This window comes from Solea senegalensis, linkage group LG6 (genome assembly GCF_019176455.1).
Source record: "Solea senegalensis isolate Sse05_10M linkage group LG6, IFAPA_SoseM_1, whole genome shotgun sequence".
Taxonomy (NCBI): Eukaryota; Metazoa; Chordata; class Actinopteri; order Pleuronectiformes; family Soleidae; genus Solea; species Solea senegalensis.
Genome location: NC_058026.1, coordinates 22,302,680 through 22,328,681, shown reverse-complemented (window position 1 = coordinate 22,328,681; position 26,002 = coordinate 22,302,680). Strand labels below are relative to the sequence as shown.

Here is a 26,002-nt window from a genome sequence, read left to right as displayed (position 1 = left end):
GTTTTTCGAAGCGAAAGGACAAGGGCGTTCCCTCTCTCCGGTCTCTGCTGCCTCGCTGCTGCTGCTGGTCTGTCCACCGGTAACTGCTCGCTGAGGATGCGCTGCGCACCGTGTTGAATGCTGGACTGCACCATTCCTGTCGTCTCCACCAGGGAGGCTGTAATCCGATCCTGTTTGCAGGAGCCGTCGTGCAGCCTGAGAAGAGGAGGAGGAGGAGGAGGAAGAAGGCACTGCTCTGCGCTGTGACGCTCTCCTCCTGCACTCCTCCCCTTTCTAGCGAGTGTCACCCTCTCTCTCCCTCGTCTGTTCACTCCCTGCTCGGCGAGGCTGGTCGGCGGCGCTCAAAACCTCCAGGATCGTCGCATCGCATTGTTCACCCACCTCATTTAAGTCTGCGTGACGCGGCGGAGCTTCTTTTTTTCCCCCCCTTCTTTCCTCCCCCTCTTTCACGATGTCTTTACCGGGGGATCCTGCTGAACGCGCACCGGTGCGGTGAGCATGTTCACATCAGAGGCAGCGTCGGATTTACCTGAGAGTCCACTGCCCTCGCACTGTCACAGCTTCCTCCTCTCCACGCACACAGATCTGCACTTCACCCACTGTCACTGAAGAGGAAAACGGGAAACACACCGGATTACAAGGATGGGGTTCTACGGCACTTTAAAGATGATTTTCTACAAAGTGAGTAGGCTTTTCCTCTGCTTGCCTTAACCGCCCATGTCCCCTCCGAACACGTCCTCGTCTGCTTAAATGTCATATTTGACTCGCTCTGTCGCCCTCATTATCTCTGACGCGCCTCCCACGGCAGATTGTGCGGTCACTGCGGAGGATGAACAGCAGCAGTAGCAGCATCAGAGCCCCAGAGACGCCGCTTTAATCGCTCGGGCCTTCGTGTTATGTTGGCGCTGCGTAAAATCTTGTAATATTACGAGGCATTTTTGGCTTCATCCTCTCACACAGTGGTAACTTCAGCCACGCATTCATCAACGCCAACGCGGTGATTTAGGGAAACAAAAAAAATGTGCATTTGTAAATGTGTTACTGCTGTGGCATTAATGCTGCTGTGCTGCTAGATGGAAATATGTCTGTAATCCTGCGTAATACACAACTGAATTCTGCGTCTGTAGATGACATCTGATCCGATTTTTGCCTCATCGTTGGCATGATGCTCCCTCTGCCCCTTAGCAGTAGTCCTCCCATTTGCATAACATAGTAACTATTATATGCATGCATACATACACACACACACAGTACTATGTCTGCTGATATCACCTCCATCTATGTCTTAATGCACACTAATGTAAATCTGTGCAAATGAGCACAAATCTGTTCCTGGCACAGAAGCAGCCAGTCTCCCCCTGCAGTCCTCCCCTGTTTGCGGGCTTGTTATGGTTCTACACTATGCAGCAGTGGTTTTCTTGCACTGACCAAAGTGACTGCATGAGATGCATGCATGTGATCAGTCTGCTGCTGCCTGTTGCAGTAGCCCTTTTCCTGACATTGTGCACCCGCCTCGGGCTCCAAGTACAGATAATAGGTCACTGTGTCAGACTGCATGAGGTTCAATATCCTTAAGGATATTGGGTGTATGATGCTCATTGGCAGCCATGAAAACTCCTGCATTCAGGAAAGCACAACTACACTAAATAAATGAGGAAAGGGGGAAATAATTACACAGGGTTTGTTGTGTAATGTGAACAAAAAAAGGGTGTTAAATCGTTCACAATCTGGCTCGGAAAATCCCCCTTGCTTGGGGATTTTTTCTGTAGACGTGTGTATCTTGTCACATCGAAAGCTTTCCCTACGTTACTCCCGAAATGTAGGTACAAATGTTGTTGTTAATCAATGGTTAGGTTACAGAATAGCTTGTTTTAAATCTCTTTTTTGTTTTAATTTACTCATTGAACCCAACCCCATGCATATTTTGTGCCACTTTGCCGCACTGTCAGAAATTGAAACACACAAGATGGAATACATTTGGAGATGGGTGTATTTGCACCTATTTTGGTGTTTTGATGGCAGTTTTGATCCTCATCAATCCTGTTACTGTGATGCAAGTTTCTCTAGCACTGCTGATTGACATGAAGAAAGTCTACTTGAAACAGTGTTTGAAAAATGAGGAAGTATGTTTCAAGTGATGGATGCTGCAGGATGTAGCTTCCATTGAAATGAATCAACACATTATATAAGAGTGATTGCTGTCTTTAAAATGTCATTAACTCCCTGCGTATCCATCTGTTGTGCTTTTGACCAGATAGAGGAGGGGGAAGAGGAAGGGGGCACTGATTAGTAGTGATTTACAAACACCGCACTCTCTGGTTACCTTTTCCCAGGCCGAAACACAAGAAGAGGCTAGTTACATGCACCGTTTGTTTTTTTTCATGCCAGCATTTAGTCTGAGGCTTTTCTTTTTACATGTCTACACAGAGGCACACACTTTGAAAGCCAGCAAGCACTCCCCCTTTTCTCTTTCAGTCTCACTCTAAAGCACACACACACCCAATGCATGCATACACACACCCAGGCGCTCCTTGGCTACTGAACTGCCATTGCAGTGAGATCACTGCTTAAAGAACAAGGCAGTTGAGTTTAAGAGCCAGATCTTAACAAGCAGGAATATCTTGTAACCCCCCCTCTGTGTTCTTTGTCAACTTCTTTCAGTCATATACGTTGAATGTAGACAGGTGAAACAAAAGCTATATAGGCTCCTAGCTTTTGAAAACATTTGTTGACTTAGTTTTTGTCACTGACATGAAATGTCCCAGTGCCTTCTTTGTACATAAGTTGCTAAACCTTTTCATGGCTTCTTGAACAAAGCTCTCTGCTTCACGAATGAGCTGACGCGTGACGAAAAATCATTGGTCAATTGAGTCTAATGTCTGACCAGAGGGCAAATCATTTGCTGTATGTTTTGATGTTTTCCTGTCAGTACGCAAACCTTCTGAAACGGTTCTTTTGGTGCGTTGATTCCTAATCAGGAATCCTGTGTTGATACCTACTTTGTGGGTGGAATTCCTGATATTCTGCTTACCAATAAGCATGTCGGAATTTAGAAAGCAAACTTATTTTTAACATATATTTTCCTTGATACCCGTCGTGCTGTTCCCAATACTCGAGCATGCCCCGAGACTAAAAACACAGCGAGAACAAACGCACACTTACCAAATTATAGTGATCAACAAAAACACTCTTGAGGAGACGCATATAATCATTCCACTTTTAACCTATACACTGTGGAGTCAGACTTTCAAGGCTCTTCTCATTTACAGAATTTATAGCAACTCTACAATAACATAAATGCACTGTAAGAGCATTGTTTGTAAAGACAAAAATGTCACAGTCTAATGTGGTTTTGTGTTTCTCCAATAGCTGGAGGACAAGTGGATTTTTTTCTCATGCAGAACAGGCTGCACAACAGGTTGAACTGTGCATGTATGCTAACTGTATGCTAAGTGTAAATTGCACAAATACAGATTTTGTCAATATAGCACACATGTTGACAGTGAAAGTTTGGCTTATTTTACGATTATTATTTAATATTGTGGCTTTGCAATGAATCCCCAAAACCCTATTTTTGTCACGTTGTTGAATCGCTGGCATTACTTGGCTTAACAGGGTGAAACTGCAGAGCAAATCTAACTGAGCCTCGACTTAAACATGAAACATATTTAATTAATCAAAGAACAATGCCAGACTGCCACGTTGTATATCTTATTTTGGCCCAGCGGCTTTCTGTTCCTCTGTTTGTTTGTTTTTTCATGAGGGAGCAGTGATGAGCTGGTGATCACTTGCATGTGTGGTGAGAAGTGTTGCCACAGAGAGAGAGTGGAAGGCATGGGAGGAAGAAAATTGGCTTGCCCCGGCCTTTACACTGACTCCTTTGTTTGCAGCGCAGGGTAGGTGGTAACAGGGACTTTGTGGTGTGTTCATGCAGGTGATAGAGAATGATAAAGAAAACAAGTTGCTTTTTTTTTTTCCCCTCTGGTATCAGTATGCATCAAACATCACTGACAAAGAATGCACCTTGTACCCTCCCTGAATGGGATTTTGTGTACATGAACACACTGTTCCCATGGAGGTTTGGGCGTGAACATGTGAATTGCCTCTGGATATTATGGCGTTTGCCCAAGGGTCACTGTTCTCTTGTCATGTGCCTCCAAGTTGGAAACTATTGAAAATACCATACAGAAGTAAGAAAATAAGCACTTTCTTTATCCTCCCATCTCATACTGTTGAGCTGTTTCATCTGCACCTCTGCCGTGTTATGAACATGTTAATAAACTGAATCTTGCCTATGCATTAAAGATTCATTTTTAATTTGCATAAAGCTGTAGCAAGACGGTGGGGTCTATATTTTACTATGCTGAAATTCAGACATAATAGTAACTGAGTCTATAACCTGCAGAGGCAATTTTCTGCTTTCACTACTGTTTTTAAGAATCCATGACCCATGGAACACCCTTAAACGTCTTCTCAGTATCTGGCCTCACAAAAGTTAAGTCAAAAATAAATGTTAGCCATAGAGAGGGAAAACATTATCTACAAACCGTGACAAAGGTGCTCTCTGTATGTACATTATAGTGTGATACAATAGTACTGTGTGTGATTTTGTTTTAAGTCTTTGTCTTCTCTGTTCTCTCTCTTAGATGAAAAGAAAGTTGGACCATGGCCCCGAGGTCCGATCTTTCCCTTCAGGAAAAAAGCCCTGCAAAGGCCCAGAGTATCCAAGGTAATAATAAAACAATATTCAGAGTTATTTAATGCCATATTCAAACTTAATGAACCTACCATGAAAATAATGAAAATATATCATGTCATTGGAGCAAAGGTGCTTTGCTCATATCACTGAGGCTTCTGTTTCATTGTTTCTCCAGCATTCAGCCTGCAGTCCCCCGTGTTTCTCCAACCCTGAATATTTAATGCATGTGTTCACATGTAGCCACATTAAAATTCATACTGAACACAGCCACTTAACAGTAAATGCCATGTAACTGGCTCCATCTCAGCTTCCTCTCCCATTAAAAATGAATCAGTAATGAAATAGACCCCCAGTCCCCATTTTGCTCTCTGCAAGCACAACCTGAAGTATGAGGGAGACCACTGGCCAGTTTTTCCTGCTGCCTGTTCATCATACTGTTGCATGTGTGCCCTTTGAAGTGCTGCACTGCTCTTCTAATCTAGGTTGTGACAACAGAAGATGCTGGACCTGAACAGAAAATGTGTGTTTTTTGCACACTTTTGACCTCCCGAGTGGAAATGTACACACATATTTTCAGTTTCTGTTGAGAGAAATTGAGCCAATTTGATAGCCTTTTTTCTAGAATGTAATTTGTAATAATTTGCTGTTGAACTGTATTGGATTTTAACAGAAAGCAAATGTGCACCAAGATATATATTAGTTGCTGTTGGATCTCGAGACAAAAAATAACTTCTTGCCTGTGTATATCTGATATTTTACCTTTTCAAAATAACAGCAAATGTGTTAATTTGTTCATACCTTGAACATAATAAAAATGGGGGGTTAATTAAGGACAACTGAAATCCAAACACTATTTGTTAATTAACCATCAGATTATAGATGCATTTTTATTGCTAAATAAACATTTCTGCCGATTCCCTTAATTTAAGTGCTTTTAATATTTAACTTAGTAATATTAGCTGTTATTTACACACAGGCCATCTTTTAATGTTATCTCTGTTGTCCAAATAATTAGTTGTGGAAATATTTGCAAAAGCCAGGGCAAAACTAATCAGTGTGCAAATAAACATCCGATAATCTGTTTTTCATTGAGCTCATTCATGGCATATCCTTAATGTTTGTCGTTATATGTAATGTATGCATTTTCTCCTTTTTTTCCCTCCACAATACGTAGAGTGGTTTTACATCTTTAATAAAGAAGTTGTTTTATTTGTTTTTCCTTTTTAATTCAGCCCGACAGGAATTGTCCCATGTCCAGCCACACCTACCACATTTGGCCACATCAGAACAGCCAATGGTCAGGGGCAGCAAAGACGACGCATCACCTCAATCCAGCCACCTACAGGTCTCCAAGAATGGCTCCGAACATTTCAGGTGAGCATGTTGGAGTCTTGTTCCTCTCTCCTCGGCCCCCCCGGTGACTTTGAACCCTTGAGCAAAAGCTCATCAAAAAAAACAGATGATGTGCGCAATCAATGTTCACTTAGTCTCAGAGATAATTGCTGCTTTGTTGTTGTGGCCCACCACATTAACATAGGCACTGTAGCGTGGAATTGGAATTAGCCGTACCTGACAAAAAGGGAGTTAAGGAACACATGTGTCTACTGTAGCCTTATAATCTGTATTAAAAGCAGAACATATGTTGTCTTACTTCAAGGTGACTTAAGCCCATTATTACTATGCCATTTATTTTTACTGCAATATCCAAGGACACAAAGGCAGACTTTGGTTCTTTGTGTGTTCAAGATGGGCCAATTTGAAAGAGACAATTGTTAACGTTATCTTATTTTTAAACCACCAACCAATTATCGTTAGTATCTGTAGATTGACAGACAGACAGACACGCAGAGCTGAAATATACTATATTCGAATACCTCAATTTTCCACATTGTATATACCATGTACCAGCCTTATCCTAAATTAAAAAAAAAACAAAAAACAGTTGTTCCTCATCTTCATTGAATATCCCACAATGAAAACACACAGACAGTGTGTGAGTCTCACGATTATAAACTAAAATGTCACATTTACAGAACTATTCAGACACTTGACGATGACACTCCATACTTAGCTCTGGTGCCTTCTGGTTTTCTTTGAGATGTTTTTACAGAATGATTGGACTCCATCTGTGAGTATTTTGATAGATAAGAATAGCCAAGATCTTTTTTTGTAAGGGGAAAGCCATATTCTGAGGCTATGAGTTTGAAGGAAGAGCCTGCAGATCTCTGAGACAGGATTATTTTAAGGCACCGATGTGGGAAAGCCTACAAAAACATTGCTGTTGCGTTTACACATAGAACAACCAAACCCTTTCTTTAGCAGTGTGCATGGCCAAACTGAGCAACTCGGGGAGAAGAAGTGTCTTCTTCAGAGAAGCTGATGGGTTCATGCATTTGACTGTTTATAGTTGGGAGAAATTTAATTTTATCCATGTCATAATGGGGCATTGTTTGTAGACTGAAGAGAGGGTAAAGTGAATAAAAACAATTATATCGATTATATCAATTATATATATGATATAAGGTAATGATTATTAAAAATGTCCACATTCTATTTCATTCTAATTGTATTTAATATTTCTGCATAGATTCAATATAATATAACTATTTCTTGCATATTAGACTTAATGACTAACACTGTCCGATGAGACCTCACAGAAATAGGTTGTCATTTGAGCATACAATAGCCTGCAAGAATTCTCCCTGATTTATTACAAAGAAACGATTGTTTCATTGTTTGCAAAACATGATTTAAGTATGGCAAAAATGTCAACATCGAATATCAATTTTCATTTTTAAACGGGTAAAATCTTATGTCATTGTAGTGCTGTGCACGGCACATTGATTTACTCAGCCCTTCCTGGCACTTCTCCCTCCCTCACACAATGACAACAGGCCAGTCTGTCATAGTCTGTCTGTCTGGCCATCGGAGTCACTGAGATAAATCTCACCGCATCAGTAGGCTAGTGGACCATCCAAGGTTTTGCTGGTAGATCAGACTTATAGGCTTATATCAAACAAACCCAGACTTGACCTACCAGTCAGGCTCCCAGCAGTTAAAACCTCAATTTGCATTCTGTACATTCCCCAGTCCAGTCCTAACATGTAGCTGCTATTAAAGATGGAGGCACAAGTACAAAAGAGTGTGTTTTTCTTGAAACCTTTTTTGTTTTTTACATTCATTTTAACACTTAAAGGTCTTATTTAGTGATTCTGGGCTGGCGAAACCCAATCACAAGGACACACAGTCATTGCAATTTTGAATATAAATTGAGAGATTATAAGAGATTTTGGTTTAGGACTGACATCGCTCTTATGTAATATGAATCGTCAGCTGTCGGGTAGCTTCATTTGCAGTATAAACGACCCCAAATAAACTGTGCCTGCCAGCAAGGAGCAAAGTATATTTGTGGGGATATTTCTTGATAATAGAGAAAACAAGTACATTTCTCAAAATAGATCAAGAATTCTTTAAATCAAACCACAATACAGGGACAACAACAAGTTTAAATAAAACATCTGCTTGACGGAAGTTTATCTAAACAACACATAGCTACTCCCTGCTATGAAAGAATTGACACGAGTGGGACTTTTTCAGCAGATACTTTGGTGTTTCCTTTTATCACTAGTATTTTCTCAGCAGCTTATTATTGTAACTTGATCAAAAGAGTAAATTAAAGAGTAAAGTAATGTTCTAGTTTCAGCACTATGATCACAGATGTTAACTTCAAGCTCGTGGCACATCCACTCTCAGAGGATTGTTAAAATAAATTTTGGCAAATTAAAGAAATCAGTTACTGAATGGAAAGTGTGGAAAGGAAACCTCTGTTTACCAAAAACTGCTAACCACTCGGGATTATCTGTGATTATCTGGAAAACATTGAGCTTTTCAGAGGTTTGATTTTAGATCATTTTGAGGTGTGCCTTTTTTGTTATTAAGTTGCTCTTATAATGTCACATACTTGGTAGTCAAAGCAATCCTTTCAATGTTGGGAATAGTGATACTGAATATGTTGAAACACATAACTGCTACGTGGCCCTTCCTATGTCAGGAGGGGGTGTATCTAAATCCCATTATTACCTCCACCTCTGACACCTCTGACTAAGTCTTTTAAATGCCAAATTACAGGTGGTTTGCTTGGGCTAGGTTTTCCATCCTGCCTTGTAGTCTGTAATCACTGTTAGATTTCAGAGGTCCACAGAGGAAAACAACTGTGGCTGTGATGTGTCCAACATGGAGCGCAGTTTTACTCGGCAGCTACCATTTTGACAACCGAATGTTCAAGCGGAAGAACCGTTGGCTGCTAGGATTAGGCAGGTGCCCCGAGCAACTCTGTCCTGCCATGAAGGGCACATAGGGAACATTAATATGTTACAGACATGTTGCACAAAGCCAGGTCTTTTAGGTGCTCCCATACAGATGAGGCAGAAAAAAAACTTAAAGAGGCACACTGGGGCATTTAAATAGATGTGGGACAATCTGTCTGTAATGTCCTAATCGTGTGTTTTCTCTTAAAACTGGATATTTAGACCTGTAATGAGTCCTGATGTGACTGCAGTTAATAGTACAGTGCTGAAGTAGTGCAGCATTACCCATGATAACCAACTTGCATGTTTATTTTGAGAACCTCTGGAGAGCACAGTACAGATGGCCTGATACTTTTTTGTACTTTTAACTTGTAATATTCAGATCTGCACATTCCGTAGGTGCTCATGAACGTCACCTGGTCACGTGATCTGTAAACTTAAGTCGTATGAAAACAGAATCTGTGATTACGTTTTTTAGCTTTCTGACCTGGCGGCCATTAGCTTCACATTTTTCTCTTTGAAAAGTTATAAAACTATAAGAGGAATTTTGATTTACATTAGTTCCAGCACATGTTTAAGCTCTAAGGTTACAATACCATGTGGATACCACCTGTGATGTGCTGCATTTGTTTCTTCCTGTGCGTCTGATCCCAGGAGTGTTTGTTCAGGATAGGGACCAAAGTAAGGAAGTTAAAGAAAGACTGCCTTTTTTTTTTTATTTTACAGGCATCTAACATTGTGATTAAACTGCACACAGCAACATGCACACTGCCAGTCTTTTATTCAGCAACAAAACACATCAAAATAACTTATTTTCTATAAATGTCTAGTGCAATGTCACAGTGTATCATAAACTAAATAAAACAATATAAATAAAGACAATGGGGATTATACCTGCATTATACTTTGCAGGTATGAAGTGAAGTGAAATCCGGCTTTTGAGCTATCCCCATGTGTGGACTATAAATCCAACTAAATGCTACCGCCCTCGAAATAGAGGGAACTAGAGGATGTACCTCAACTTTCGGAAGGTCAGCAGTTGACTCATTAGCAGAGTTGAGACAGCCAGTATGCTTTCATCTGTTGTGCATTATGAATTACGGGTTTCATGAATCACATGCCTGGGAGTAAAATAAAGTCAGAATTTCAAATCGACTTATTGCAAGTCACATTATAAAGAAGCAGCATCCAAATGAAATGTGGAGAATGTTTTTTTTCTTTGTTGTTTTTTTAAAAAAAACTTATCCTCTGTCCTCTGTTCCAGAGCTGGACTGGCCCTGAGAAGCTACTGGCCCTGGATGAGTTGATTGACAGCTGTGAGCCCACACAAGTCAAGCATATGATGCAGGTGATAGAGCCACAGTTTCAGCGAGACTTTATCTCCCTGCTGCCCAAAGAGGTGAGTTCCTCAATCCCTCTTCCCTGTTATCAGTTCATAACTTCCTCTGTAGCCCTTATTCCTCTCTGCCTCTTCCTCCTGACCTGAACTCCCACGGGGACCCTTTGCAGTAGACATTATTTTTGAATGAGTGTATCTGACAGGGAGACGAGGCCTCCTCTCCAGCTCTAATGCTGCCGCAGTCTTCCCTCACGTCATCCGACTACATCCATAGTGGGCGCCTTGTCTCTGCTACAAAACTGGCAGTACAAACAATCTAATGTGCCAAAGTGATGATAAGATCACATAAGGGATTCTTACAAAGCAGGCTCAGTGCACAGTTTCCTGTGCAGTTGATTAAAAAATCCAAACACCTGGTGTTTGTGTGGCAGATGATGAAGAAGGGCATAGAGAGTGAGGCAATAGTTTTAATATTTCTAGTTGTCTGCACTGCTAGTTAAAACCCCCAAAACAAATATACAAACAACTCAATGTGTTTACAACAAGATATTAGTTTTCTTTTTCCCAGTGTTTTAAATCCTCTTCCCTTTGACTTCTTACATAATTCCCCCTCTGCTCTCTGTGGAAATAAAGTCAGGTCATGCTATGAAGTAATTTTAACAGGGCTGTGGTTGCACATTAAATTCATCTGGAATTGAAAGTGTAAAGGGATGTAAAGTGTAAAGCCTTCTGCTCCAGGACTGAAAAGCAATCACCAACAAATGTTTAAATGCACTTATTGTAAGTCAATTTGGATACAAGCATCAATGACATGACATGACATCTAATGTAATGTAATGTAATGTAATGTAATGTAAAACTGTCAACTTTCTAACACCAGAAATGACCAGTGGTTACTTTAAACAGGTTACTGAGCTGTTGGGTATCACACTTATGACACCTTGTTTTTAATAATTATTTTATAGACAAACTAATCAATAAAATAGTTTTCTTTATCCTTTTAAGAACAATTTCGGAGCAAAATAAAGACTAAAATGACAATATTTGCTCAACTGGTTACACGTCACTCAATAAACCCTAATCATTCTTTTTAATGACAGATGGATGGATGGATGGATTATGTTTTGTAAGCGTTGTGCAAACATTTACCTGTGTGAATGTCTGAAAAACCCTGAAAAGCAGACAATAATGTTTATTTTTCCCTCTTAATGGGTCCAGATTTATGTTCATTCAACCGGGTTTTGTGTTTTTATTTGCCGTCTTTGGCTTAACAAATTGAATCACTTGCATCATTACTGGCTTTGTAAAGCGCCTATTGCATGATTTTGCTGGGCTTTCATGGCAATGTTGATTCTGTTCTATAGTAATACAATCGTGCCAGTCAGGCATGCTATCCATATTGTGCTTGTACTTTTTTCTGCAGGCGTTTTTTCTGCTCTTTTTCCAGACGTTGTTTGCACTGTTATAAACACCTGCTTTAGTAAAAGATGGGTCCTCTCTGTGTCTTCTTCTCTATTTACACCTCTCTTATTCTTTGCCCATGTCTTTCAACAGCTGGCTTTGTATGTCCTGGCATTCCTGGAACCGAAGGACCTCCTCCAAGCTGCCCAGACGTGTCGCTACTGGCGCATCCTGGCAGAAGACAACCTGCTGTGGCGGGAGAAATGCAGGGAAGAGGGTGAGTTTTAAATTTAAGTAAGCGATGCATGCACAGAGGCAACATGCAGCCACTCAGCAGGAGACTTAGGATTCTGGTGTTACTGCTGCGGTCAGTTCTGTGCTTAATATTGTGGTTCTACCTGTTATAGAGTAAACCCTGCTTTGAACTGTCAGTCCAATCAGCTTCCCCCTCTCTCCTAACAGGCATCGACGAGCCTCTGCCCCAGAAGAAGAGGAAAATTGTTCGGCCTGGCTTCACTCACAGCCCGTGGAAGAGTGCCTACATCAGGCAGCACAGAATAGACACTAACTGGAGGAGAGGGGACCTCAAATCACCTAAGGTAGCTCATTCCCTCAAACTTGAGTTCCCCAGAGTTTAGATCAGATAACAATTGACTTTGAATCACAGAAATAAGAATCTGAAGTGTGAAGCTGGTGTAAAGTAGGTAATACTCAGGTGTTAACATTGAACGATTATTGAATTAGAGAACTGGGTGATCTTATTCTTCTTCAGTTTAAAGACTGTATTTGGTTCTTGCTACTTCAGAAACAGCTGCTGGTCATTTTAGACCGACACTGATGTAAATTTGGTGACTGTGCTTGTCCGTATTCCTCGCATAAACAGTATGCTCTCTCTTTTGCTGAGACAGCATTCCTGTGACCCAGAATGTGTAAACAGAGACCACATACACACACACACACACACACACCAAAGCATACAGCTCAAGTAGAGATGGCGTACACCTGCAGCACTTAGCAACATGAGCCCTTTAATCTACTCTTTTTACTACTCTTTATCAACAGAGGTCTGCCATTTTCAACATCAGCTTTTTCCATTTGTGCTGTCAGTCCATCAACAATCCACCTGCTTTCTGCGTCCTTCTTATTGCATCTCTTTTTCTATCCCTTCCGTATCAAAGGTGCTGAAAGGTCACGATGACCACGTGATCACCTGCCTCCAGTTCTGTGGCAACCGCATTGTCAGTGGCTCGGACGACAACACGCTGAAAGTCTGGTCCGCTATCACAGGAAAGGTAAACAAGAACGGCTTTTCTATTTCCTGTTGTGGCCTCATGTCTTTGATGCAGTAATGGACTTGAGCACAAAGTTCAATTTCCAGCTTATGTAACATGTTGTACATTTGGCTGTACATCAAAGGAAGTGGGCTGCATTTTAAACCTTCCTTTTTAGCTCCTTTAGTGCCTCAGTCCATCACTTCTCTGTTGCTGTTAACTCTACTGAGTCGCACACGCACACACAGCCAAACTCATGATTATCAGTCCATGTGGTATTAATGGCAGTTGGGCAGGTTCTGCACAATACCTGGTGCTGTGCAGCATCCTCTTTTCTTTTTTTTAAAAACTGAAATAGCTCCACACAACCAACGTACTGTTCCTTCTTTGACACTAGTGCATCCATGGTGCCAGGTACTGTTGAGCCTGAGGCCGCTGTACAACTGGTTGCCTCCCCCCACCTTTAGCCGACTGCTCTGCTGTTACTTGCAAGTCATGTGACGTGCGCTGTTCTCACTTGTAAGTCATGTGAGAGTAGTCACAGCCTTTTGCAGTGAGAAAAACTTGTTGTATCATATTTCCAATATTATCGCAGATGCAATAAGGTGTTCAGCCCTACTGGTAAGACCTTTTATCTCTTACATTTAGCTGTTTAGAAGACATGTTACACAGCCAGCATTGTTGGTATTCATAGCTGAACCTGGTGCAGCCCACAGGCTTTGTCCTGCGACTTTATCCTGTGTATTAAACAGAGAGGCAGTTGTGGCAGTGTGGTGTTTGAGAGGTACACAGATTGTTGTACTTTTTCCTTTTCACCTCGAATAAATGAGATAAGTCTGGGCTGTGAACTTGCTACTTCATTAAAAGAAAGCCCTTAAAGAAATTGATATTTTGAACAATTACACTGCAGCAGGTTTCTCTTTTTGTTAAACACAATATACCAGAGAGCCTGCTTTTCATTCCTGCAAAGTCTCGGTCTAACAGATAGTAAAGTTGGCATCCGGCCCACTGGTGATTACACGCATAATAGTCAGCATTTGCTGATCTGAGAGATTTCACCAAGGTCATCTGATAGGCATGGTGTACAAATAAGCTCTCCTTCACCCAAAGACATATCAAGATGACATGTTGTTGAGTTACAGTTGTGGTGGTGGAAGTCAGGGATGATTATGGCTTTTTATGAAACCACCATGCAGTCAGATGTCACACAAACAGTGTATTGTGTCCATGGTTGCCACAAAGCAAAGCTACCTCAGAATTGTTTGTTTACATTAGTCACATGGAAGAGTGGAGCCTAAATCCATCTCTGTTAAGGTGGTGTATTCAGAGCTCATCTCTTTGCTTATTTAGCTCTTAACACCAGAGGGAGAACCCCTGGCTGGAGAGGAATGGCCAATTAAGCCCAGTCGACCATTTCACATGAAGTGGCTGTCGATTCCAGTAAAACTGTAAAGTGAAAATACAATGGGATTCCCAGAACCTGCATTTGTTTTTCTTTTTCTCGTGTCAACATCCTTTACAGTCTATGCCAGCTTTTTTGAAGTCTTGATTGCTATCTTTTTTTCTTCTCCCTCCATCAGTTCATCCATGTGAGGCGCATGTCTATAAAGAGGCTCTCAGTGATCTTGGGGTGTTAACACAGTTTGTGATGAATGGATGAATGGATGAATGTATTGACCCACATGACAATACCAATTACTCTTCTTCATTTCTCATTTTCCTTCGTATTGCAAATAGCCAAGACGATATTAAAGACGCTCCTCCATTTGTTTGACCTTGGTGTGCCTATTTCCTTCCAAATAAATCCATTAACCTAAAGGTTAGCCTTCCAGTGTCAAGCCTTTAACACCTGAATTTAAGTTTTACTTATATTTGGGTCAATAATGGTGAATGAACAGGCACAACAAGCTCCCATTTCAGTCTTCAATTTGTTTTTTGTTTCATTCCATTCCCCCCATCTTTGATTTTAGATTGTTTCCCTCCATCAGACTAAAGTAGTCTCACTAAACTAGTAATTAGTTTGGTGGATTATTATAGATTACAAGGGTAAATTGCCTCATGACCTGAGATGAGTGGTTACCTCTTTGCGTTTCTTCAGATTGGAGATGAATTTTTTTTCTGTCTTTCTTTTTTCTCTTCGGTTTGAATTAAAAGGCAGTTCTATTGGGTCACTTTGGAGGTAGAGGATTAACTTGACGGGATTGAAAAACTAAGTTGTTTGCACCCTGGACAAATTGTGCCGGAGGAAGAGCAGAGTTGGCTCTTCTTCTCAGATACTTGGTGTTCATTTTAGAACGAGAACCACCCAACGTTGAGCGAATCAAGCTCCATAACAACAGCAAATGCACTTGCTGTGAGGCAATCAGAGAATTATTGTCATATGAGCACATTACATGTAAATGCTTCTACACCTCTGAAAGAAGTGGGTCGTTGCTTAGTGATCAGGTATGACAATGGGGATTTGATTGTGGTGAAAATATTGCATCAGACACTGAGTCATATAAGAGCTTTGGTTGGTGGTTGCATCTGTGGTTCAGAAGCTTGATCTTCTGTTGACAGTTACCTTTTCTGAGACCTGAAGGAGACCTTTGTCTCTTTGTGTTGCCCTCTATCTTCACTGAGAGATGGCGTTTTTGTTTTGTTTTTTTGTCCATGCACACAAACCGCAGCACTACATATCATTGTATCAAACGTGGCTTTTGTGAGCAGTGCAACAGAGCAGCACATGTCCTTGGTGGTGCTTGTCGGCAGCAACCTCAGCTGTCAGGCTGATCTAAGATGGCAGACTTATGGGCTGTTGTCATTTCGACGGAGCGGTTTCCTCTGCCAGATACTGTAGCTGCATGGACACTCCTTTACACATTTACCTTTACCTCACTCTAACGCAGATAAGGGATTGTTTTTGGAGCTGAGAGTCTAGTGGGGATATTAAGTTGATTAGACACGGGGGAGATTACCTCTTAACATTGTAATGAAATTTTTGAAGTCGATCTATTAGCGAAACACAACAGAGGCTGTGATCTTGTGTTTTCTTTTTGGCCCTTTTCAGCCGAGGGGAAAGTAGTGTGTAATTATTGTAGCGTGTGGTGTGATATCAATCTGTCAACATTTTGAGAATCATTAAATCACACCCATCTCATCAAATCAGCTGCACAAGGAATGGGAAAACAAACAAACATGTTGATATCCACACAGAGCTCTCAGAATAGCTTTAGACTTCACCAGTTTTATTTTTTTTACCACTTAATCTACCAGCAATTTTCTGCTAAACAAGCTGAAAGCAGGAGCAGTTTTTCTGCTGTTGCAGGGAAAGGCGTGCCAAGTTAAGGCACTTTTAAATCGGGCATCGTGGTGGCGCAGTTGGCCAAAGTGTCCCTACTGAAAATAATGAAGCAGGCAGCAGCAAAGATTTTGTTTGCCTCTGCTAAGATCATTATGTTGTGCGTCAGAACGACTCAGGAAACTTTTTCATTTCAGACAATTGTCCTGTGGTAGTAAACAGGAAGTCCATCACCATGACTGTTAAAATGTGACCTATGTAGAAATGTTAATTGTACATTTAAGGTGTTCTAAGAATAGACTCCTGCCTGCCAAGCTCAAGCACACGTTTCTCCATTGAAAACCATGGGACACCACCTTAGATCTGCTTTTACCTGGATGTTTGTCTCCGTATTGTCTAATGTTGATTAAACCTCAAGTGTTTGAGTCATGTGAATGTAACATAATGGTGGCTTGACCTGAGGTGGTTTATTTCAGCCTTTGCAAAGCTGCAAATCAATATACCTTCAGTCTTCTCGACCCGTATGTTCTGATGTTCTGCTAAGGTCAACAAAGATGGATTTTTCACTCTAAACAGAAAACTGTACGTCGAGTATTTAATGGTTTTATTATGTTATTCTCGTATGTATGTATATTTGAGAGTGGGTGATGAGTTGAGTACCTCATTTAGCGATTAAAACAAAAACAATCTTTCATTTTGGCACAGCGAGCACCAGTCTAGTGCCTTTTTGGACAAACTTGAACTATTTTCCATGGAATAGATTCAGCAGCACTGCTGTGCAAACAGAAGCAAACCTATCACTGTCTTCTCTGCTCATTGAGTGGCAGAGCAGCGAGTTGATACCCAGACAGAGGCTGTGCACTACGTGACTGACAAAATCTCCTTTCTCACATACAAATCAGAACTTCATATGGAGGAGCTGCATCTTTTAACATATATAGCCTTAACCGTTGAACAAAAGTTTAACAGAATTGCCAGTTCTTTGGCATAAAGTCTGTATAATGCCTTATTGAGCTGATCTACAATTTATCAGGGCTCGACACAGAATGCAAATACGTTGCAGTGGCATCATGAATTTGTTAATTTGGTGTATTGCGGTTCCACAGAACACTGACCTTAAAAAGCCACATTCTTTTGTTTTGACCTCGTCTAGTTCTTGAAATGAAGAGGAGAATAAACATGATTCATTAAAAAGAACAAAAAGAATCTACTTTCGTTCTCGGGGATGGGATTATTTTATGTTTGTTCGACAGACGGACAAAGATGCCTAAGCCCTTCATTTCAGATGCTCTCTCTTCCCACGCTGTTTCAGTGGGCTTTAATCATACACTGCCGTTCTTGTTCTTGGAACCTTAACCACTGGCTTCGATTCTCGAGAAAAGAAAAGAAAAAGCTCAGTAAAAACTGCAGGTCTGGAGCTGAATATTACACAGCAGTGGCACAACATTTGCCCAAATGTGAATTAAGATGCATGTCGAGTGTTGTGAAAAATCTGCATAATATACCACCTTTCTGCCGTATTGTAAATGTGCAATTAAGTGCTTTAGTGAAATGTCTTTCCAGCTGGAGGATTCTCTTTTCACTAGTGTAACAAACCTAAGAAAACGGTCCATGGTGATAAAACAAGAGCGACTTACACACTGTGGTGAGGTTGACTGTAAGGTCATGCTACATTGACCTACAATTAATGAAGTGGTTCTCTTTATCACAGGAGGAGGTGGGAGAGGCAGGCTGCAGGGCCATCCACCTTTTTCACTTGCTGCAGTAAAAGCTTCTTTCCCTGCACTGCCATTCACTGCTCAGTGGCTTATCAGCTGCAGTCAGGGGGGGTCACATGTTGTACATTTTAGAGGCTTTATGCTCTCGAACCTGACATCACCGGTGCAATCACCGCTGACCAACTCCACAGTTTGCTTCTCTCCCCAAAGGCTTTTTATTTGAATGTATTTAGGATTATTAAATTCAGGGACCAATGAAATACACAGTGGAGACACACATTCAGTTGATCAGAAAGATTTCCATAACTACTCTAATGTATGGTTAATCTACCTTACCTAATGCAGATGAATCTCCACTTCTCTTTTATTGAAGACGGTTGTCAACTCTTTCTCCCAAAAAGAAAAACCCTGCCACATTTGCAGCAGATAAGCAATTAAAACAAACTCAGCTCAGAGTGATTCTGTCCCAGTGCAACAGCAGCAGGTAGAAATGACTGAACTCTTTCTCCCCATTAAAGGTCACACACATTTAATTGTCCTTGTCTTTTTGCCCTGAAGGCAAAGGATGGTCATACAGAGAGAAGGAAATGTGATTTTCATGAAGCTAATTTATGATCTGTGTGAATGAATTAACCCTGAATGTCTTTGAAACTTTTCATTGATCAAGACTCTTCTTCTTCTCTGGTCTTTACAGTGTCTGCGAACGTTGGTGGGCCACACAGGTGGGGTGTGGTCATCCCAGATGCGAGACAACATTATTATCAGTGGTTCGACTGATCGCACACTTAAGGTCTGGAACGCAGAGACAGGAGAATGTATCCACACCCTCTATGGGCATACCTCAACAGTGCGCTGCATGCACTTACATGAGAAAAGGTATGGAGCAATCTCACGAGTAAACATCACTAAGCCTTAAAGAGCCTGTTGAACAGGAAAAAGATAAACCACATCAGTATCGACAGCAATGTAACATAGTTTAGAGCAGAAAGACTGTTATAATATGTGAATACATCAGTGGTTTATCAAAGTTTCCCTCGTGTCTGAGAACGAACTGCCCTTTTTGTCTTGAGTTGTTCAACTGATGTATTATTTAGATAGCACATATAGAACAGGCCACATGCTGTGCCATTTTCTGCCTTACATCACGAAATGAACAAGCTTTATCACATTCATCTGAAAACAACCGCCTTTTCATGGTAAACGTGTAATGTGTGTGTGACCGTAACGGTGACCTTACGACCACACGAGTGAAAGAGGGACAGTGTGTGTATGACAGTGAGCTTGTGGTTTTATAGTGATTAAATAGACTGTAAAATGTCTTCAGTCAACTGCTGCTCACTTATTCACTCAGTATTACTCTCCAGACCCAAAGTGCTCTATTTGCCTCAGGGCCCACCAAGATTTTTGTGTAGTTTTTCATTACTCACCCACTGAAAACACTGTGTACTGCCGGCAGACAGTGAAAAACATGTTGGTGATCTCCATCTTAGTATCACCGTGAGGCATTTTAGAATATGTGCTGTGTGTCACTACAGCGTGTGAATGGGAAACCTTCATTAAAATCTGGTGGAAATTAAGAAAAACTGCCTCAATCGGTGAATAAATGTAATGTCTTCTCTCTTTTGCTCGTTTTTCTTTCTTTCTTTCTTTTTTTAAATGACTGCTTTCATTCAAACGATCACCCCAATTATCAGATGAAGGTAAAAGCGTAGGTAACCATTCTTCCCCGAAGGCAGTTTCCCTTTCAATAAACTTCTGGCTGCTCAGAGACATCCGTTTGAGTCAGAGAGGTGTTTTTGTACGATCAAGTATGAACATGAGTGTGACGCTGTGCGTTACTCATAAGAGAAGCGAAGACAAAATGTTCATACCTGCGTCATTACTCTGTCGATGAGCTGCCACGGCATGACGCAAGAGGTGTAAGGAGAGTGGAAATAAAATGTTTTCGTTAAATTGGACAGAAAGGATAATATTACACAACTATTGTAACTGTATTAATAGTGTCTTTGACGCACACAGCTGACTCTGTCTGTATGTGCTTTCCTCGTCAGGGTGGTCAGTGGCTCTCGTGATGCCACGCTGCGCGTCTGGGACATTGAGACGGGCCAGTGTTTACATGTCCTCATGGGCCACGTGGCGGCAGTCCGCTGTGTCCAGTATGATGGCCGGCGGGTGGTCAGCGGTGCTTATGACTTCATGGTCAAAGTGTGGGACCCCGAGACGGAGACTTGCCTCCACACGCTGCAGGGCCACACCAACAGAGTGTATTCATTACAGGTGAGACCGTGTGCTTCTGCATTTGTACGCAAGTGTAGTTTGAACATTTCATATTTTTTCTCACCTGTGACCAGTGAATCAGATTAGGACAATAGTCTGAAATACGGACTTCCACATGTTTCTGTTGATATTATTGTCGTCATGATCAGATTGACTCACTGCAGTAGACATAATATCGATTGAAGTCATCATCAGACTGAAAAAACATGACTATAAATGGTATATTCTGTTTGCAGCTCTAATAAACGTCATAGGCAGACTATGAGCTGCGTCTGAACATTTATGAGACAACTTCATTCACTGCACATTTATATCTTTTATCAATATTTGATTTTGTTCATATTCATACAAATGTTTGTTGATTTCCGCCTAAAATCTATTTCTTGTTGAACACAATAATTCCTGGATGCTCTGTAAGACGTCCTCCCTCGCGCTGCACTTTAGCCGGTGTCATCACTTTCAGAGATGTTAGATTGGTTTTTGATTGGTTTTTGTACCACGCTGCATCGTTTGTATGTAAAAACGAGAAGCAACGCTTTCACCGATCAATAAATTCATTCATTTCAATGAGCTTCATCTTCAGTCTGTTAATAGAACAGAAGTACATGCTGCGTAGGCATCTGCACCGTCAACTGCAAGTTGAGGTGACATTATGCAGTTACCTTGAAGTGGTGCCTTGGCCTTGAGCCAGTTTAAATTGATCCCCTCTGTCTCTAGTTTGATGGGATCCATGTGGTGAGCGGCTCATTGGACACGTCCATAAGGGTCTGGGACGTGGAAACAGGGAACTGCATCCACACGCTAACAGGGCATCAGTCCCTCACCAGCGGCATGGAGCTGAAAGACAACATCTTGGTCTCGGGCAACGCAGACTCCACTGTCAAGATCTGGGACATCAAGACAGGCCAGTGCCTACAAACACTGCAAGGTGAGTCCACCCTCCCTACTGGATGTTGTGCAACATAAGCACCTTTTTGCACTGGTCAAAAAAAGGGAAGAAAAATCTGTTGTTTTTTGTTTGCAAAGCCAGATTTTATCAGGATTTTTCAGTGTATAGTTTAGAATCAAATCTGAATGTGTTGCATTTTATGAATGCGTGTGTGTGTGTGCGCGCGGGTACACACCTCGTGTGTCTGCTTGTCCTGATTATAGTCTCATGTCCTTTGTCTAAAAGTGAAAAGCTCTAGCGCCATTAGCAGCAGTGGTCCCTCTCACTGAGTTCAGATCCTCTGTTGAATCACAGGCAGCAGCCACCGGTGCCCCACCCCTAAATGCCCTCATTAACAAACCACAGCACTGTGTGCTGGTCGTCCTTACACACACACACACACACACAAACATTCAGCCACTGAACAAAAAGATGCCCCAGTGAGAGTCTGAAGAGAGGGAGGGATCAGACCAGAGGGAGGATGTGTGTGTGTGTGTGCTTTGTAAAGAGGGGATGGATGACTACAGTCGGGGAATGAGGGTCTGATAACTTTGTAGGTCATATAATTAGGTCAGTGGACAATATCTGCCATTCATTTGTGTTTTTTGATAAGACAATAGGCCATTAACAGGGCAGTCACTGTCAGCTGATGGCCATAAAGGTAGTGATGGAGGAGGCTGCTCTGTTGTGGTAATAGGGAGAGGAGGGTTGTTGGGGGTTGGTGCAAAGCGGTGTTGTTGGGTTTATAATGCAGCCTTTGAATCAACCAGAGACACCAGAGTTGGAAAAGGATGAGAATGAATGTTAATGGTGTGATTTCAACACATTTTCTCTGCATGAAAACTAAATTAGACTCGTCTGATTGAAACAACTGCTTTAGCAGCCTCGGTAAAGAAGGAAAATATATTCATTTCCCCGCATTTGATTCTAAACTTTTTGTGTCTCCTGAATTGATTTAATTAAGATATGATTTTCAAGCCTTTGGGGAAATCTTAAGTCACCCCACACAAGTGAAGTCAGCTCGGTGAACCGGCCCCGCCATGTTCACTGTAAATGTGGCCTCCTGCCAGCTGCCAGCTCACAGAGGTGTATCCTCCGTGACAGTGAACATCTCACTGCAGCTCGTCCTGGAACCTTGTCTACTGCTGGAAGACCTCGCTGCTCTGTCACAGCTGCTTCATGAATAAGAGCGGAGCTTTTCTCTTCATCTCACAGACTCACAAAGGCTCTTTACTCTGTAGCTGGTTTCTCCACGACGCCACCACCGCTCTCTGCATTAGTCTGGTTATTAGAAATGACATTTGGAGCTATAGACTGAACCCAGTTCAGAGTTCCCTTTAATCAAAGTGTTTACTCGAGCAGGTAAACCTCTCATCTGGTGATCAACTCGTGTTACAAGACTGAGTGTTATTGTACTGGCTCTTAATACTGTTAAGATTGAAATTAAATGGTGGAGGTCATGTTTATTTTAGGTGAGGTGTCACTGTGGAAAGAAGAGATAAAACCCAGACCGATATCTGGGACCAGCTGCTTATAACTACCGCCCACAATTAGTAACACAGTGTGTTCATTCATTCATTCATTCATTTATTTATTTATTATTATTATTTATTATTTATTTAACAGTTTACAGTTGCCAGGTTCCCATTAAAATATCTTTTAACTGAAATTTCAACCAAATTTAGATTTTTTCTTCAAGCCTGACAGAAATATAACAACGTACAACTGGATGAAGTTAATAAATCCTTGCTTCAGTTCATTATTGTATTAATATTGGACCGAGTAGAAGAATGGGTTGATTTCCTCATAAGACCACAAGTTCCTCCTCCTTTATCCACAGTTTATTTTTCCACTTCAACAGAAGTGGGAGTGATATTTAGGTTGTGTGATTCCTAAATGTGCCGCATGTGTTTCCATTGTTCATTTGCATCTACCATTTATCGATCTGTCAACTTTTCCAGCTCTTTCAAGCCACTATAACGTGTCATTTCAAGATCTTTAAATGTATTTTATTCGCAAATTGAAAATGTGCCCAAACAAAAACAGGCTAATGGAAATGCACGTATGGTGATTTCAGGCTACTTTTCTGATTTGGTACATAACTATTGATAAGTTAAACAAGTAAACACAACTCTTGACTCTTATGGCTTATTAAACGTACCTCTTTGCTCTCTTGTCTGTATATATTCTGTTTTTAATTGTAATTAAATATCAGGAGACTTAAGTTTTAGAGCATTTTTCACAGAGGTCGTAGCTGCAGAGAGGTGTGTGTGTGTGTGTGTGTGTGTTTGATCAGTATCTTTAAGTGCTGCTGACAGTCCTAATATTTCCTGGACTCTCAGAAAGTTCTGTCCCAGGAGCTGAGATGTTTTATGGGCAGTAAATATGGATGAGGAACTATATTTAGACTGCGATGCCTTCCTTCTGCTGCAGAGAAGCTAAAGTTCCTGAGCTCCTATAGTAGAAGAAAAAACTGTCACACTCTAACCGTCTGTCTGTCCGTCTGTCTCTGTGTGTTCAGGTCCACACAAGCACCAGAGCGCTGTGACGTGCCTCCAGTTCAACAAGAACTTTGTCATCACCAGCTCGGACGATGGCACAGTTAAACTGTGGGACCTGAAGACGGGCGAGTTCATCCGTAATCTGGTGACTCTGGAGAGCGGCGGTAGTGGGGGCGTGGTGTGGCGCATCCGGGCCTCCAACACCAAGCTGGTGTGCGCGGTTGGCAGCCGCAACGGCACAGAGGAGACCAAGCTGCTGGTGCTGGACTTTGACGTGGATATGAAGTGAGGCGGGACGTTTTGGGGGAAGGATGAAGAGATCGAAAACCGCAGAGAGGAACCAACAGAGACAGAATGGGAGATGAGGCACGGAGAAACCAGAGGGCAGAAGCCGAGAGCTCTTCACCCAAACTTGCAAAATCAACAACAACAACCACCACCATCAACAGCGGGCTGTCCTGTCCTGTCCTCCACCATCATCTTCCCTGTCCCCCCCTCCTGCGTAAATGTTACTGACAAAGCCACAGAACCCTCTCATGTCATCACAGTCCCTGCCTCTGACCGTCTACTGCCCCCCGCCCAGTAGAGTCGAGGGGATCGGGCTGGAAGTGGGGCAGCGGGGGCACCAGCGGTCTGTCTCATGATTAGTCTGGAGAAAGAAGAGAAGAAAGGAACGACTGATGATGACTGAACTCTTTTGAAGTCACTCCCCGCCCTTTCAGTCCGGAGTCGGCTTCGCACAGAGACTTTCGCTTCAAACCTGACAGATTTTGAGATGTACAGAGATATATTATTTTTTAAAGCCCCACCCCCCTCATCAGTATGCACACACACAGACACACACATATACACGTACCAGGAAGTGGAAAACACTGACCATAGGAAAAGCTTGAGCGAGGTGGGAGATGTTTTAAAGGTGAATTTCTACACAGTTACACGTTAAGAGCTGCTTGATGTTAAGGTGAAAATGGGAGGTTTCGTTGTTTCTCGTCACTCCATTTCCATTCTTGCTCTCCACTTAGTTTCTGGAGTCTGGTTTCTTTACAATATCGCACACAAACACAACTGTGAATTTCAGTACCTTTTTGGTTTATCATATGAAAGGGGTTTCTGTATTGTTGTTGTGATTTTTTTATTTTTTTTCCTCAAACCCCCCCCTCACTCTTTTTTCTTGCCGTTGCCAACAGCAACAAATCCCAGTATTAGAAACCTGCTCAGTTTAGGTTTGCTGTCATTATGTCACCCCTCTTTCTTTTTGGTCTTTTTTGTTTTGAGTTGTTTGTTCTTCCTCTCTGTTTTCTACATACCTGGGTTTGGAGCGCCGTCTCCACATCAACGTCAATGCTGTCCAGAGTTTTTCAGTCTAGCTGGGGAGGTTCCTTCAGTGCCAGCGCTATGACGAGAAGTAAAGCTTCTTCGCTCAGAGTGCTGAGGATTGACGCCCCCGAACTCCCTCAGCCCCTTCCCCCCTCTCCTGTTTTTCCCCAGTGGCCAAACTGTATTTATGCTGCTAGATGAATGGAAAAGAGAGAGATGGAACTCTTACTTGCTGTGACGTTTTAGTCCCAGGCGAAATTCCAAATTGAACTCTGTATGTTTGGACTTGAAACAAAAGATGACAAAAGATGAACATCCAACATTTTTGTTTTTGTTTGATTTTGCCACTGAAAACTTGAGCCAAACGTGCCTCTACGAGGCTGAGAGGAGGGAGCGTGTCCGACAGATACTGACAGGATCGCCTGCTGGGAGGAACCGAGCGGGATGTACACTGTTGGCGTGCGTGCGTGCGTGTGTGTGCATGAGTGCGTGTGTTAAGCGTGTTAATGGGCTACTTGTAAACACATTCCTTGGGACAAAGCTCTTTCAGCCTGTTCTTTGGGGAAATGTACAAATGCTGTGTGGACTGGTGAAGAAAAAAAAAAAAAACAAAACTAGCAGATGTATCAACTTTTAACACACGAATGAAAGAACTGTCCGTATCCATGTGTGACTGTTGTTCCATTCAACGATGTCTGAAGCAACAGAGGAGACCATCACAAACATCAGCTGACTGGTCGAGCGGCCAGGAGTTCATAGTGTTACATGCGTCGCAGTTAAAACCGCCTCGGTTGCAGCCTTGTGGTTTGTCGGTGGGAAAAATTCAAAACACACGAAGGCGACAAACGTGAACTGAAACATTGTAGCCAAAACGAAAATCGTCTCAATCTCCAAGAGTCACAACTCAAGCTGAACTGTGAAAGTGGTATAACACTGTATATTAAAAAAGAAAAAAAGAAAACAA

General features: G+C 41.9%; 1 protein-coding gene across 1 annotated transcript; it reads left to right on the top strand.

Annotated features, from left to right (window-relative positions):
- The first annotated feature begins 240 nt into the window (after positions 1 to 240).
- fbxw7 (F-box and WD repeat domain containing 7) lies at positions 241 to 26,002 on the top strand. The gene is made up of 11 exons (XM_044027906.1): positions 241 to 681; positions 4,647 to 4,729; positions 5,932 to 6,073; positions 10,271 to 10,405; positions 11,900 to 12,023; positions 12,209 to 12,345; positions 12,925 to 13,038; positions 18,710 to 18,891; positions 20,067 to 20,292; positions 21,010 to 21,220; positions 23,742 to 26,002. Exons 1-11 carry the CDS (start codon positions 643 to 645, stop codon positions 24,008 to 24,010), a joined length of 1,662 nt encoding a protein of 553 aa, XP_043883841.1. The 5' UTR covers positions 241 to 642; the 3' UTR covers positions 24,011 to 26,002.